At 41.3% G+C, this 16556-nt stretch overlaps 1 protein-coding gene across 4 annotated transcripts in view; it reads left to right on the top strand.

Annotated features, from left to right (window-relative positions):
* il11ra (interleukin 11 receptor, alpha) overlaps positions 1-16556 on the top strand; it is an 85245-nt gene that overhangs the window by 60156 nt on the left and 8533 nt on the right. For all 4 annotated transcript variants that reach the window (XM_043681816.1, XM_043681992.1, XM_043681737.1 and 1 more), the window contains 3 exons: positions 9351-9517; positions 11602-11759; positions 15960-16101. In XM_043681816.1, coding sequence (XP_043537751.1) covers positions 9351-9517; positions 11602-11759; positions 15960-16101 — 467 coding nt within the window. The remainder of the gene's footprint in view (positions 1-9350; positions 9518-11601; positions 11760-15959; positions 16102-16556) is intronic.

Below are 16556 nucleotides of genomic sequence, written 5' to 3'. Positions count from 1 at the left end.
AATGAGTGCTTCTTGCATTCTCCTGGTTCCTGCCTTTTTATTTCAGGTCACAAAACATGAGCTTCAAAATCCCTTTGTCCTGCAAATTGATTGTTGGCACAGTATCAAATCCTTGATGAAATCTAAATGCATGGTAACTGCAGAAGGAAAAGAGCAATATGAGCAATAATAGCATTAATTACGAATGTGGGAGGACAGAGGTGGAGATGAACAAGATGTTCCTGAAGCATAAGATTAGAACTGCTGAATTTAGCATTAAAGCTCAAATCATGCGAAGAAATCAGAATTAGAATAGAAATTCTAGTCGGAAAAGTTGAAAGGAATTGTACTGATAACTGGAGAGGTGGTAAGGATTATTTCTCTCAAAAAAAAGAGTATAGGCAGCAAAGAATTGTGAAAGGACAGCACCTGAAAAATAAATTGATTGGGAGAGCGAGGTTGAACTTCTTTGTTTTCATGTAAAAGCTGATGACATCCGGTGGACAACCATTATTGAAAGAGATATGTGAAGGAAAGCAAGGAGATATATTAATTGGCAAAATTGATAGAGGTATCAGAAATGATTAAATAAGATTCAATGAATAGGAGGGAGAAGGCAATAAAGGCATTGTCTAACATAAGCAAAGCTAAGATGTGCAACATAAAAGGATGATCTAGAGATGTCGGTGTTGTACATAGTTAAAAATCTCAACACCAGGTTATGGTCCCAACAGGTTTATTTGGAAGCACTAGCTTTCAGAGCGCTGCTCTTTCATCACATGGTTGTGGTGTATAAGATCATAAGACACAGAATTTATAGCAAACGTTTACAATGTGATACAGCTGAAATTATATATTGAAAAAGATCTCGGTTTGTTTGTTAAGTCTCTCATCTTTTAGAATGACCATGTTGGTTTCAGTTCATTCCCATAAAGGGAAGAATCTTCTGATCCCTTTCAAAAACAAAAACCTGGATCTCAATCCTGCCTTTGCTGTCAATGTGCCCACTGGTGTGATCTTGTGGGAGGCAGTATCCTAACAGTCCCTCTTTTGTGATTCCCTATCCAATGAAGGACAGCAGATAGGTTCCTAAACTTGCAGAGCCATTCAGACAGATGATCTACTGTCTTGGAAGGGCAGAAGTGGGTGTTGCTCCTCCAGGCTAGAGAAAATTCATAGAAACCAAGAAAATAGAAGCAGCATTTAGCCAGCCATTCGGTCCTTCGAGCCTGCTCTGCCATTCATTATGATTATGGCTGTTGATCCAACTGTGCCTGATTTTCCCCCCTATCCTGTCATCCAACTCCTCGTTGAAATCATAAAATATTTTGACCTCCCTACCTTTTCTGTAATAGTGAATTCCATTGCCTGTGTGAAGGAATTTCTCCTCCTTTCAGTCATAAATGGTTTACACTGTCTTTAGACTGTGGCACAAGTCTTTTCCCTAAGATGGGGGAGTTAAAATATGCCTGCTAGTTTTGAAGATGAGAAGAGAAAGTTTTAAAAAGCACATGAGGGGCAACTTTTTTTTATAACAGTGATTCATGTGTGGAATGAACTGCAAGAGGAAGTGGTGGTTGCAGGTACAGTTACAACATTTAGAAGACATTTGGGTAAGTACACGAATAGGAAAGGTTTGGAGGGGTATGGGCTAGGAGTAGGCAAATGGGATTACCTTTGTTTAGGAACATGGTCAGCGTAGACAGGTTGGACGTAAGGATCTGTTTCTATGTTATATGACTATTACCCCTGGTTCTGGACTCCATTCATCTAAATTCCATCAGGGCAGGCCCAATCTACTTAACCTCTCCTTGTAAGACAGTGCCTCCATACTTTGTACCAGCCTAGTGAACCTTCTCTGGACTATCTCTAATTCCAGTATATCTCTCCTTCAATAAGGGGGAAAAACAGCTGTGGTCTGACTTGTGCATCACTGTTTTTATATTTAATTCTCTTTGAGATAAAGGCCAGCATTCCATTTGCCTCCATTGCTATCCTTTGAAATTGGATGCTAACCTTTTGTGATTTATGGATGTGGATTCAGTACCACCCACTGAGCTCTGACCTTTTTATAGCCTTGATTCAAACATGGATAAAAAAGCTGAATTCCAGAAGTGGGGTGAGAGTGACAGCTCTTGACATCAAAACTGCATTCAACAAGTGTTGCATCAAGGAGCCTTGGCAAAACTGGAATCAGTAGGCTTCCAGGGGCAAACTCTGGTGGTTAGAGTCATATCTGACATATGGAAAGATGGTTGTAGCTGTTGGAGGTCAGTCATCTCAGCTGCAGGACATCGCTGCAGGAGTTCCTCAGGGTAGTGCCCTAGGCAGGATCATCTTCAGCTGCTTCATCAATGACCTTCCCCCATCATAACATCAGAAGTGGGAATGTTTGCCGATGATTGCACAATGTTCAGCTCCATTCGTGATTCCTCAGATACTGAAGCAGTCCATGTTCAAGTGCAACAAGATCTGGACAATATGTGAGGAGCAGGAGAATCGACGTTTCGAGGAAAAGCCCTTCATCAGGAATGAGGCTGTGAGCCTAGGGAGAGGGGGTGAGTCTGGGGGGGTTGGTAGATGAGTGTGAGAGGTAGATGGAGATGGGTATAATGGTGATAGGTCGGAGAGGAGGTGGAGCAGATAGGTGGGAAGGAAGATGGACAGATATGAGGGCTATGCTGAGTTGGAAGGTTGGAACTGGGATAAGATGGGGGTAGGGGAAATGAGGAAACTGATGAAATCCACATTGATGCCATGGGGTTGGAGGGTCCCGAGGCAGAAGATCAGGTGTTCTTCCTCCAGGTGGTTAGGGAGTGGTGATGGAGGAGGCCCAGGACTTGCATGTTCTTGGCAGTGGGAAGGGGAGTTGAAGTGAATGGCCATGAGGGTGGTGGGGGTGTCCCAGAGATGTTCTCTGAAGTGCTCTGTAAGTAGGTGTCCTGTCTCCCCAGTGTAGAACAGAGCACATCAGGAGCAACACATATAGTAGGCAAAACTCTGTATGTGGAAGGCGCCTTTGGGGCCTTGGATGGAGGTGAGGGGGCAGGTGTGAGCACACGTTTGCAATTCCTGCGGTGGCAGGGGAAGGTGCTGGGAGGGGAGGTTGGGTTGGTGAGGGGGTGCGTCGACCTGACAAGGGAGTCGCAGAGGGAATGGTCTTTACAGAAAGTGGCATCAATGTGGATTTCACCAGTTTTCTCATTTCGCACCCCCCCACCCACCCACTGCCCTATCCCAGTTCCTATCTTCCAATTCAGCACTACCCTTATGACCTGCCCATCTTCCTTCCCACCTATCCACTCCACCCTCTTCCCCCCCCCCTCCAAACCCCCATTTATCTCACCATCCATTTGGCTTACAGCCTCATTCCTGATGAAGGGCTTTTGCCCGAAATGTCGATTCTCCTTCCTGCCTGACCTGCTGTGCTTTTCCAGCACCACACTCTTGACTTTAATCTCCAGCATCTGCAGTCCTCACTTTCGCCTAAGATCTGGACAATGCACAGGTTTGCGCCGACAAGTGGCAAGTAACATTTGTGCCACACACCGTGGCAGGCTATGACCATCACCAATAAGAGACAATCTAACCACAGCCCATTGACATTCAATGATTTTACCATAGCTGAATCATCCACTATCACCATTCTGGGTGTCATCATTGACCAGAAACTCAACTGGACTCACCACATAAACATAGTGCCTACAAAAGCAGGTTAGGGACTAGGAATACTCCGGTGAGTAACACACCCCCTGACTCCACAAAGCCTGTCCACCATCTACAAGTCACAAGTCAGGAGTATGATGGAATACTCCCCACTTGCCTGGATGAGTGCAACTCTAACAACACTCAGGTTTGACACCATCCAGTACAAAGCAGCCCAGTTGATTGTCACTGTATCCGATCCCTCCATCGACGCTCAGCAGCAGCAGTGTATACCATCTACAAGATGCACTGCAAAATTTATGCAAGATCCTCTGACTGCACCTTTTAAATCCATGAGCACTTCTATTTAGAAGAACAAGGGCAGCAGATAAAGGGGAACGGCATCACCTTCAAGTCCACCTCCAAGCCACTCGCCATCCTAACTTGGAAGTATATCCCCATTCCTTCAATTGCTGGACTCCTGGAATTCCCTCCTAATGGCATTGTGGGACAACTCACAGCAGGTGGACTGCAACATTTCAAGAAGCACCCCACCACCTTCTCAAGGACAACTAGGGATGGGCAATATGTGCGAGCCAGTTAGCAACGCTTGCCAGCGATGCTCACAAATGAATAAATTAAAAAGAAATTCCTTAATCCCTTTGTTTTGTAGCTTTCTGCAGACTTTTTCCATTTTAAATGGTATTTAGCTCCTTTATTCTTTCTACTAAAGTGCATAACCTCACATTTTTCCACAATATATTCCATCTGCTTAGAGTCCTTTGGGTGGTTTTAGAGGTATTAAGATTTAACCTGAGGTAATAGCTACTTCGTTGGCTTCTTGGACAGTCAGTGAAGGTTGTATCCCATGTTGAATTTAACACCTCGCTAATATTTCTTCTTTGTTCGCATTGGAACTGGGTGCTTTCCTCATAGTCACTGCAGTTTATTTAAGCAATAGTATTTTAATTGCCATAAGGATTATCTTCCAGGATCTAATAATCATAATGAAGTTTAAGAAATGAATTTATTTCCTCTGTAGTTAATCTGACGACATCTTCAAAGGCATCAGTTTGAATTAAATTTTATGGCTTTTTATATGGAATTTGACTGAAGAAAATACGTTGATGCTTTAATGCCAGATACAAAACTGATATTTTACCTTTTTAGACACTCAGCAGAAAGTGAATGCATAATTTGAAAATCCTGTTGAACTATGTTGAACAGTAAGAGTAATAAAAAGATGGGGTACTGGGCTAACGGTCGGATACTTGGTAGTGTGGATGAGCAGAGGGATCTTGGTGTCCATGTACACAAATCTTTGAAAGTTGCCACCCAGGTAAATAGTGCGGTGAAGAAGGCAGATGGCGTACTGAGGTAGGTATAGGGCAGATGTTAGGGGTAGGTTCTTTACTCAGCGTGTCGTGAGTTCATGGAATGCCCTGCCAGTAGCAGTGGTGGACTCTCCCTCATTATGGGCATTTAAGCGGGCATTGGATAGGCATATGGAGGATAGTGTCATCTGCAGCCACATTCTCAAACAGACAGGAGAAGGGCTAATGCCCGAAACGTCGATTCTCCTGTTCCCTAGATGCTGTCTGACCTGCTGCGCTTTTCCAGCAACACATTTCCATCATATGGAGGATAGTGGGCTAGTGTAGGTTAGGTGGGCTTGGATCGGCGCAACATCGATGACCGAAGGGCCTGTACTGCGCTGTATTCTTCTATGTTCTATGTGGCCTAATGTTGACCGTGGCAGCTTAATGCAGAATACTGTATAATCATGGTCTGCTGGGAAAGCATGTGGTCAAGAATAAAAAGATAAAGATAATAGGGGAAGGAAAAACACTTTCCTCAAGTATATAATGACTTTTTGTCATTTATATAAATGATTTGGATGTGAGCATAAGAGGTATAGATAGTAAGTTTGCAGATGACACCAAAATTGGAGGTGTAGTGGACAGCAAAGAAGGTTACCTCCGATTCCAACAGGATCTTGATCAGATGAGCCAATGGGCTGAGAAGTGGCAGATGGAGTTTAATTCAGATAAATGTGAGTTGCTGCATTTTGGGAAGGCAAATCTTAGCAGGACTTATACACTTAATGGTAAGGTCCTAGGGAGTATTGCTGAACAAAGAGACCTTGGCGTACAGGTTCACAGATCCTTGAAAGTGGAGTCGCAGATAGATAGGATAGTGAAGAAGGCGTTTGGTATGCTTTCCTTAATTTGTCAGAGTACTGAGTACAGGAGTTGGGAGGTCATGTTGCGGCTGTACAGGACATTGGTTAGGCCACTGTTGGAATATTGCCTGCAATTCTGGTCTCCTTTCTATCGGAAAGGTGTTGTGAAACTTGAAAGGGTTCAGAAAAGATATACAAGGATGTTGCCAGGGTTGGAGGATTTGAGCTATAAGGAGAGGCTGAACATGCTGGGGCTGTTTTCCCTGGAGTGTTGGGGTGACCTTATAGAGGTTTACAAAATTATGAGAAGCATGGATAGGATAAACAAAGTCTCTTCCTTGGGGTGGGGAAGTCCAGAACTAGAGGGCATAGGTTTAGGGTGAGAGGGGGAAGATATAAAAGGGGCAACTTTTTCATGCAGAGGCTGGTACGTGTATGAAATGAGCACCCAGAGGAAGTGGTAGAGGCTGGTACAATTGCAACATTTAAGAGGCATTTGGATGGATATATGAATAGGAAGGGTTTGGAGGGATATGGGCCGGGTGCTGGTCAGTGGGTCTAGACTGGGTTGGGATATCTGGTCGGCACGGACAGGTTGGAAAGGTCTGTTTCCGTGCTGTACATCTCTATGACTCTAAGTAAATCAATAAATAGGTCATAGAACAGAGTGAATATAAGAAAGTGAATGTACTGATTTACTAAAATGAGATAATTTGAATGGTTCTAGAGATTAGGGATTATAGTTTCATGGATATACTGAAGAATTTTTTTTTCTTTCTTTTGGTGCTTTATGATTTTATTATTGGGAATGCTAAACTACGAACCCAGATTTAAACTGTAGAGAACATGCCACACTATCTGAGAGATTACACACTGTGCAAGCAGATGGCATGGAAAAGAGATATCAAAAATAAGAATACCATTATCATTTCATTGAGGAAACAACAGGAAACTTTGCCAGTAAAAGTGTGAAGTCTTCAGAGAAGCATGTGCAATATTGAAGATGTTTGAATCTTTCATGGAAAGAGCAAGCAAAAGAAATTCCATAATCGTAGTGAGGTCAATTGGACCATTTATACTTAAACTAGCTCTCTGAAAGACCTACTAAGCTAATCTTATTCACCCAGTCTTTAGCTAAGGCCCTTGACTACTGTAAATCACAACGTATAACAACACTTCAATTTTCCAGCACCCACCAAAATGTTTTCACACATTCCCAGCATATATTCCCATTAGTAGTCAGCTTCAATGTTCACCCACAAATGCATTTTTTACATCCTAGTAATCACAACTAGGTACAAGTGATCAAGCAGGTAACACAGAATGTGCTGTGAAAATTGATCAGGTTTGAGACATGCCATTCTTTGCATGGATGTTGATGACATCTCAAAATAGCAACTACCCACGCCTAAGTTTCACTTTTACATTTGGTTTACAAGTCATTTCCTTATTTTTCAAACCTTCAAATGTCAACTTACACACCTACGTCTATTGTGCATAATTCAGTTCCTTTTTGAAAATTAGTATTGACGATGCATATTCAGGCATGCATGTCAGATATTAATGATTCAATGCATTAGAAAGTTTCCCTCTTTCCCACACATCATCTTTCTCCCTGCTCCCCCCAACTCCCCAATATCTTTTCTTTTGCAAACTAGTTTAAATCTGCAATCCCTGGTTACTTTTCCACTCTAAGAACAACAATTCCAACTTCTTAAATCACTCCACATAACTGAAACTCCACTATCCTTGCCTCTATTCCTATATTTCAGCATGGGTATTTTTAAACATTCATGAGGCCAGTAAAATATACCACATCTTGGTATTTATTTTGGGAATTCACTAGAAACAGGATGAGCAATTGCTGAAGGGCAGTCATTGCAACAGTTTTTTTTTGACAAGGTACCATTGCTAATCTTCAGAACTATGGGTCAGCAAATGTGAAAATTACAGTAGATCAAACACTGGGAACACAACCTGGAGGAAACTATGAAACAGCTAGAGCAAGACAGACCAGTATTGTTGTCCGTTGAGAGATGGATTCTGTGTCAGATTTGTTCAACTTAGGTAAGGTAACAGGCTTGGTGAAATCAAGAGCTTAGTGAATGTTGTGGCCTGAACACTTGTCTGTGTGGCACCTATTTTTCAGATGCTAAATGCCCTCAAGTTTCCAATATGGCTGGCAGGCAGGAAGCAGTCACACATTGACCGAGAGAAGTGCACTGCTCACCGGTTAATAAAAAAAAAATTGGTAGAGTTTGAACACCAACTAGTTAAAAACGTAGAGCTGTAAATGAGTTGATTCTTGGTGATATTGTAGTTCCAGATCTTAATGGTAGGCTACTGCAAAAAATACGGAGGTATGGCATTGAGGGTGAGTTGGAGGTTTGGATTAGTGAGGTGATTCACTTTGGTAAGTGTAATAAAAAGATGGGGTACTGGGCTAATGGTCGGATACTTGGTAGTGTGGATGAGCAGAGGGATCTTGGTGCCCCTGTACACAGATCTTTGAAAGTTGCCACCCAGGTAAATAGTGCGGTGAAGAAGGCATATGGCGTACTGGCTTTTATTGGTAGAGGAATTGAGTTCCGGAGTCCTGAGATCATGTTGCAGTTGTATAAGACTCGGGTGCGGCCGCATCTGGAGTATTGTGTGCAGTTTTGGTCGCCATACTATCGGAAGGATGTGGAGGCACTGGAATGGGTGCAGAGGAGGTTTAGCAGGATGTTGCCTGGTATGGTAGGAAGATCGTATGAGGAAAGGCTGAGGCACTTAAAGAAGGTTTGGGGGTGACTTGATAGAGGTGTACAAGATGATTAGGGGTTTAGATAGGGTTGAATGTGAGAACCTTTTTCCACGAATGGAGTCAGTTATTACGAGGGGGCATAGTTTTAAATTAAGGGGTGGTAGGTATAGGACAGATGTTAGGGGTAGGTTCTTTACTCAGCGAGTCGCGAGTTCATGGAATGCCCTGCCAGTAGCAGTGGTGGACTCTCCCTCATTATGGGCATTTAAGCGGGCATTGGATAGGCATATGGAGGATAGTGGGCTAGTGTAGGTTAGGTGGGCTTGGATCGGCGCAACATCGAGGGCCAAAGGGCCTGTACTGCGCTGTATTCTTCTATGTTCTATAAAAGCAGAGAAGCATAGAAATTGGGGCAGGAGTATACCATTTGGTCCTTCCATCATTTAGTGTAATCAGGGTTGATCATTCCACAAAGTACCCTGTTCCCACTTCTTCCCCATTTCCTTTGACTTCTTTACCCAAAGAATTATAATCTAACTTCTTCTCAAACATTCAGTGTTATGGCTTCAACTGCTTGCTAACATTGGCTTTCAGTCTTAGGAGCCCAATTTTGAAGTTGATTCAAATATTGCTTATTGTTTTGTTATCATTTAATTACAAGTGTCCTTGTATGAATTTTATACAGCCAAATTGTAAATGTCGAGCATTATTTACTATCCTCCTGAGATGCATATGTCATAGATTTTAATCCTGAAGCTGCCACTAAGAAAGATATAAATACTTTTTTCTTTATTTCAGGACTCCAAGCAGCAACATTTTTAACTGTCCTAGAGATTCTCTTAGCAATATTTGCCAAATAGACAATCCTCAAATGTTTGCATCCTTGCCATATGTTATAAATATAACTGCAGTCAACCCTATTGGCCACAGGACGACATTGTTGGATATTATGCTATTTGATATTGGTAAGCATCACTCTTTATTTTGTGACCTGTTTGATTGAAACGTAAAATGGTTATGGAAATCTTTTTGGGGAAGAAAAAGTATTATCCAAACATTTACTAAATGAACTTGATTGTAACACCATGTCATTATTATAAAACAGGAACTTTGCTTTTATTTCAGTCGCTTGGTTAAACCAATAATAATGATACAGCTCTAAATAAAATTATTGCAACAAAATCTGGTACTTTTCGAACATTTGTAGTTCGAAGCACAATCAACCTGTAATAAGACAAATCCACTGGGGGAGATTTTCAATAGCTCAACTGGGCAGACATAGGACTATAATGGTCGCTGGAAACTGCAGATTAAAGACCAGAAGACTTGGAGCTTAAGGAAGCCATTCAGCCCATTGAGTCTGCTCCGACACCCAGTAAGATCATGGCTGATCTGATCTGATCAACCTCAGCACCATTTTCCTACCTTCTCCCCTTACTCCTTACTTCCTTTACTGATCAAAAATCTGCCTTTTGCAGCTTTGTATATTCTTTAGCAATCCAGTCTTAACTGCTGTCAACAGTAAAGATTCGCTATTCCCTAAGAAGAAATTCCAGCCAGTCTGAATTAAATGCGTCACTCTTATCCTGAGAATATTCCTTCTGGTCCTAGATTCTTCCACAAAGAGAAACAACTTCTCCATATCTACCCTGTCGAGTCTCTTAAGAATCTTGTGTTTCAGTAATGTCTCCTCTAATTCTCCTAAATCCAATGAGTATAGGCCCCAACCATTAAACCTCTCTTCGTAAGAAAATCCCCAGACCTTGCTTGTGTAATTACCAAAGGAGTATGCTATTTGATTCAATCTACTGATCTCTGGGATACCTATCAGAGTTTGAGTGGCATGGTGGCTCAGTGGTTAGCACTGCTGCCTCACAGCCCCAGGGACCAAGGTTCAATTCCATCCTTGGGTGATTGTCCGTATGGAGTTTACACATTCTCCTTGTGTCTGCGTCAGTTTCCTCTGGGCGATGTGGTATCCTCCCACAGTCCAAAGATATGTACTTTAGGTGGACTGGCTATGCCAAATTGCCAATGATGTGCAGGTTAGGTGGATTAGCCATGGGAAATAGAATTGCAGGGATAGGGTAGAGGGGGTGGGTCTGGCTGAGATACTCTTCAGAGGGTTGGTATGGACTCAATAGGCTGAATGGCATGCTTCCACACTGTTAACTGTTCCATTCTTCTATGAAGAATTACTCTTTGCAGACAGAAAGAAAATGTTCTGAACAAAATAGGTGATGCTATTTGTTAGTTTTCTCAGGGCAATGCCCGAATCCATCAGAATCAATTGTCTGTTTGTTTTAAAATTTAACAAAAGCTTGGCCATTAACAGTCGGTCATCATTAGCTATGCATTCCCTCTGGCAATGCCTCTACCAGAGTCCGCTTACCAAAAACCAGCATGTTCCTCTCGTATGCTATAATGGTGTTTTTGCCTTTATTGGTATTCTTCTGAACTATTCTGATGAGCACAAGATGAAAACCCTCAACAAAATGTTTTTTTTAATTTCTGATTTGTCAGACAGAGATTTACCAGGATGTTGCCTGCTCTGGAGATTTTAATAATGAAGAGAGACTACCAGACAAGGGTTGTTTTCCTTGGAGCAGAGGAGATTGAGATGGGAGGTGGGGGGTACATGATGGAAAAGTATAGTATTAAAGGGGCATAGACAGGGTACAGAGAAACAAGCATCTCCTTTTAGTGGGGGGGATCAATGACTTGGATTTAAAATAAGGGACAGGAGATTTAGAGGAGATGTGAGGGGGAAAAAAACATTTTGACCCAGAGAGTGGTGACAATCTGGAACTCACAGCCTATAAGGATGATAGAGGCAGGAACCCTCCTAACATTTAAGTATTTAGATGTACGCTTGTGAATGCCAAGGCATTCGAGGCCATGGGTCAAGTGATGGAAATGGGATTAGAATGGGGAGGGATTATTTTTGACTGCTGCAGACCCAATGGGTCAAAAAGCCCACTTCTGTGCTGTAAACCTCTATAACTCTACGACGCTAAAGACATTCTTTTCTACTTATTTTTCTTTTTAGTTCAGCCGGATCCACCTGTAAATGTAACAGCTGAACCTGTTTTTGGATCTCCTAGAAGAATCAGAGTGCAGTGGGATTATCCACTATCATGGGGATCACAATTCAAATTAAAATTTGTTTTGGAATACAAACTCCAGAAATATAACTTCTGGTCAAGGGTGAGTTCACCAGTGGTTTGAGGTTACTTCTTGTGGGTTGTGTTGGCTTGCCTGGTGCTGCATTTGGAGATCTGTTGATTAGTTTTCTTGCGCGTTTATTTTTAAGAACAGCCTTTATGCCATTGTGCTCTTGGCATGGGTACAGTAGATATTATTGTAATCCAGTTTACCAGAAGATATCTGAAATTTAGAACAAAACTTTATTGAAGCAACATGCAAGACTGCCTGTTCTTAATGTCTGTGTCGGTCGAAGAATTGCAAAGTACACCTGTTGTTGTTGACACCTACTCTTAATTTCTGTTGATCCTACATGGGTTTTAATCTTCTGCCAATATTTTTTTAAGGTCTGTTGTATTTAGAGTAGAAAGACATTGAATGGATATCTTGGTTTTATTTATGTAACTTTTTATTGCTAATTTAAGATTTGAAAGATTGTTAATATTCTAATTCATTTTGTACTATGTGAAAACAACTGTTGCAAACAAGGTCACTGGTATTATTTTTGTCTACTTTGTGTTCAATCCAGAAAGAGGGAAGACATAAATTCTGAGGAAATTAGATTCACTAACTGATTCATGAAGTTTTTTTTAGCTATTTTCCTCAGTGATGGGGAAACTGACAATTTTATTGGAAGTGTGGATTCTGTTGTAAATAAACTAGGTTTGTCCCTAAGGAACATAAGAAATAGAGGTCGGAGTACACCATAAGACCCTCTTAAGCTTGCACTACCATTCAATATGATTGTGGCTGATCTTCAATTCAACTCCATTTTCCTGTTCCCCAAATATTAGTCTATCACCGCCATGAATATATTCAATAATGAAGCATCCACAACTCTCTCTAAGGTACAGAATGCTTCTAGTCCAAAATGATAAAACACTGATCTTGAGATTGTATCCCTTTGTTCTAGACCCACAAGCCAGGTAAACTCCTATCTTATAGGTAGTCTCTGCAGATCAAGGATGAATTTGCTTCCATTCTGGTTCAGTGTTTTCTGAGATAGCTGATCTGTGACCCTGCCACTTGTAGACAAATAGTGCTTTGAAAAGTCAGCCATGTATTCTCTCTCCAACACCTCGACTTTGCCTTGGCTAGAATGAGCTTTGGATCTTATGGTCAGTCACACGTTAGGGATTGCTGGGATTGTGACTCAACAACAGTAAAGGAACAGCAATATATTTCCAAGTCAGGGATGTGAGTGGCTTAGAGGGGAAATTGCAGGTGGTGTTTCCATCTATCTACTGCGCTCCTCCCTCCAATAGTGGTGGAGGGATTGGATACTTGTGGACTTTACGCTGGGAAGACGGCGGGGAGGAATACATTGTTATATGTTGCGTCAAGCTTCTTGACTGTTGTTGGAGCAGCACTCAGCCAGGCAAAAGAGGACCACCGCCTCCAAATAAAGTGCATACTTTTCTTAGTTTTAAAACTAAGAAAAGTATTTCAGGTCTAGTTTCACCAAAGCCTTGTACATTTGTTCCTCAACTATTTTTATAACTAAACAGCTTTTCCAGTCCATTCCAGCTACCAATGTCCTACTCCTTTGTAATTACCTTTATTTAATCTTGACACAGTTGTTTCTAATCCAAATTCCTCCTCAAATAGAATCTTAAATTATACCATTATTAAACAGTTTTCACTGTTTCTTAGTTAACAATTTTATGTCAGGTCAACTAATATCACCAAATTCAAAATAGCCTGATCCATGGTTGGATCCACAACATAATGCACTTTGAATATGTCACAAATGCACTGTATAAAATTAACTTCATGGCTTCCTTGGCCAATCTGACTATCTCATCTACATGAAGCTTAAAGTCACCCATGATTAATGTACGCCTTTGTTTCTGCCTCATGATCCCCTGATTTTGTTGCTCTGTCTGACCACATAGCTATTGTCGGAGGGCCTCTATAGATTACTCCTATCAATGTCTTTTTTTATTTCTTGCCTCCACCCACTTGGATTCTACATCTCCCAATCCAAGGTTATTTTCTTGCTGTCATACGGAATCCATCCAACAATGTTTCAAAAAATTGTATACCCTGAATATTTAGTTCCCTGCTACCATTTTGTAACTATGTCCCCATAACGGCTACAAGATCATACCTATTAACCTGTATTTGTGCCACTAATTAATTTGCTTTGTTCTGAATACTACACACCTTCAGTAAAAAGCTATTAAGTTTGCCTTGTTACAACTTTATCGATCCTGTTTAGTTGTTTTTCTATGCTTGCACACAGTCTTTATTGCTGCGTGTCTGATTTACTGTTTTTCTTGAGCCATATGAATGGGATTAACCATGAAGACATGAAGAAACTGGGTACAAAGTTTATGTCTCAATTAGTATCACTAAGGTACATTTATCTGCATAATTAACTAAATACTGTTCATGGACTCTTCCATTCCAAGTCACTGCAGCAATTAAACTTCACAAATACTTCGCTAGTTATGAAATGCTTGATTACCTGAGGCAATGTTATATTTAAGTTCTAAATCTTTGCCCAAAAGCAAAATATGCATGCTGCCCGACTTGCAGCATTTCAGCATCTTCTATCAGTGTGTCTTTTTGAAAAGAGTCTTTCTTGAGACATATGGGTCACTGGCAAGGCCAGCATTTGTTGTCAGTTCTGAATTGCCCATGAATTGAATGGCTTGGTCAGCCATTTCAGAAAGCAATTCAGAGTTATATGCAATGTAATAGGTTTGGAATCATGTAGGCCTGACTAAGGAAGGATATTAGTGAAATGATGGGCTTTTATGATAATTAATAGTTTCCATACAAGCTTTGAAGTTCAGACTTATTAACTGAATCCAAAATCAAATAGTGGGCGGCACGGTGGCACAGTGGTTAGCACTGCTGCCTCACAGCGCCAGAGACCCAGGTTCAGTTCCAGCCTCAGGTGACTGACTGTGTGGAGTTTGCACGTTCTCCCTGTGTCTGCGTGGGTTTCCTCCGGGTGCTCCGGTTTCCTCCCACAGTCCAAAGATGTGCAGGTTAGGTGAATTGGCCATGCTAAATTGCCCGTAGTGTTAGGTGAAGGGGTAAATGTAGGGGTATGGGTGGGTTGCGCTTCGGCGGGCCGAAGGGCCTGATTCCACACTGTAAGTAATCTAATCTAATCTTTTGCAATAGTGGGACTGAGGCTATACCTTCAGAGCTTTAGCCCGGGCCTCTGGATTACTAGTTCAGTGACACGACCAACATATCTCTAATACCCTTCTCAAGTGTTGTCAGCAAATTTGCGATATAGACGAGGATAGGAGAGCTGGCTTCAAGCACCACCTGCTCTAGAAATGTGTAATAACATCTGTGTAATGGTTGATTAGAAAATAACTACTGACAAGGGACTTGATAAGCACATTAAGTGATTGTCTGCTGAATGGTTTTCTTCTGGAAAGCTCCTTTGCAGTAATTTAATCATAAAACAATTACAGCAAAGGAAGAAACCATTCAGCCTGTCAAATTCAGGCCAGCTCTCAACAACAAATAGTTTCCGTTCAGAAGCTTACTCAATTTCCCCTTTAAAGACAGGATTGAATCTGTCTCTGCCACTCAGTGCATCCCAGATCCTGACTGTGGGATTTTTAAAAATTCTTTCCACATGTTGTCTTTGGTTGCTTTTTAAATCACTGTCTTCTGGCCTCTTACCAAAAATGTATCGTTTCATCTTCTCTCTCGAAGGTATCTTGCCATTGGTCCAATCCCACACCTACAATGCAACTTCTGCCACTTCTTAAAATTCATTTGTGGGATGTGGATGTCTCTGACTGGCCAACATTTATTGCCCATCCCCAGTTGCCTTGGGTGACAAGCTGCCTTCTTTAACCGTTGCTGTCCATTTGCTATGGGTTGATCCATAATACCACTGGGGAGGGAATTCCAGGATTTTGACCCAGCAACAGTAAAAGAACAACAATATGTATCCAAGTCAGAGCTTGCTGCATTTGTGATTGTACTGAGAAATCTATGCAGATTGCCAAAACAAAATGTACAGTGGTGATGATTTGTGAAAGGGAGTAATGTAGTCTTTAATTTTATACTTTAAGAAAACTGACCTCCCTTTCAAAATATCACGTTTACCTGAAAAGAGCACTGATGTTAGAATGTTGCTGAGACTACTGAAAATAATCACTGATGATAGTGATGATCTTATCATTTGGAATCTTTCTTGATTTTTACTTCCCCTTTTTTTTCCAGTTGGATACTAAAATGACAACAGAAATCATCACTGATGCCATTGCTGCTCAACTGTATGCGATTCGTGTCAAAACAAAAGATTTTTTTGACAATGGTAAATGGAGCAATTGGAGTTCGGAAGTATTTGTCACTCCATGGAGTGGTAAGCATAACTGATACAGAGCTACAAAAAGATTTGAGCTGTTTGTTCAGTTGAACCCGTTTCATTTACAATCTGGGTGAATTGCATAGCAACAGAACATGTGTATATGTACATTTGTTTGAGAATCGCAACACATCTTGGCAATGGCTGAGTGAGATGTGTGAAGACAAAGGGTTTGAAATACGTTGCTGTGAAAGTGGCATTGAAAGGTAGTTATACATACCGGTAAGTCCTTCCTAAATGATGCTCCTGTCAAACACAAGAATCTAATGTTATTTTTCAATTTTTGTGCAATGCAAATATTTTCTGAAAGCCTATTTCAAAAGAAAATCAGCCAATTTACAAATAACAAGGTATAATTTTTTTTTGTTCATGAGACTTGTTTGAGTGTCACTGGCTGAGCCATCCTTTCTTGCCTATCCCTATTGCCTTGAAGATGGTAGTCAACTGGCCTT

Source organism: Chiloscyllium plagiosum, chromosome 1, assembly GCF_004010195.1.
Source record: "Chiloscyllium plagiosum isolate BGI_BamShark_2017 chromosome 1, ASM401019v2, whole genome shotgun sequence".
Classification (NCBI taxonomy): domain Eukaryota; kingdom Metazoa; phylum Chordata; class Chondrichthyes; order Orectolobiformes; family Hemiscylliidae; genus Chiloscyllium; species Chiloscyllium plagiosum.
This window is presented reverse-complemented; position numbering and strand designations above follow the sequence as displayed.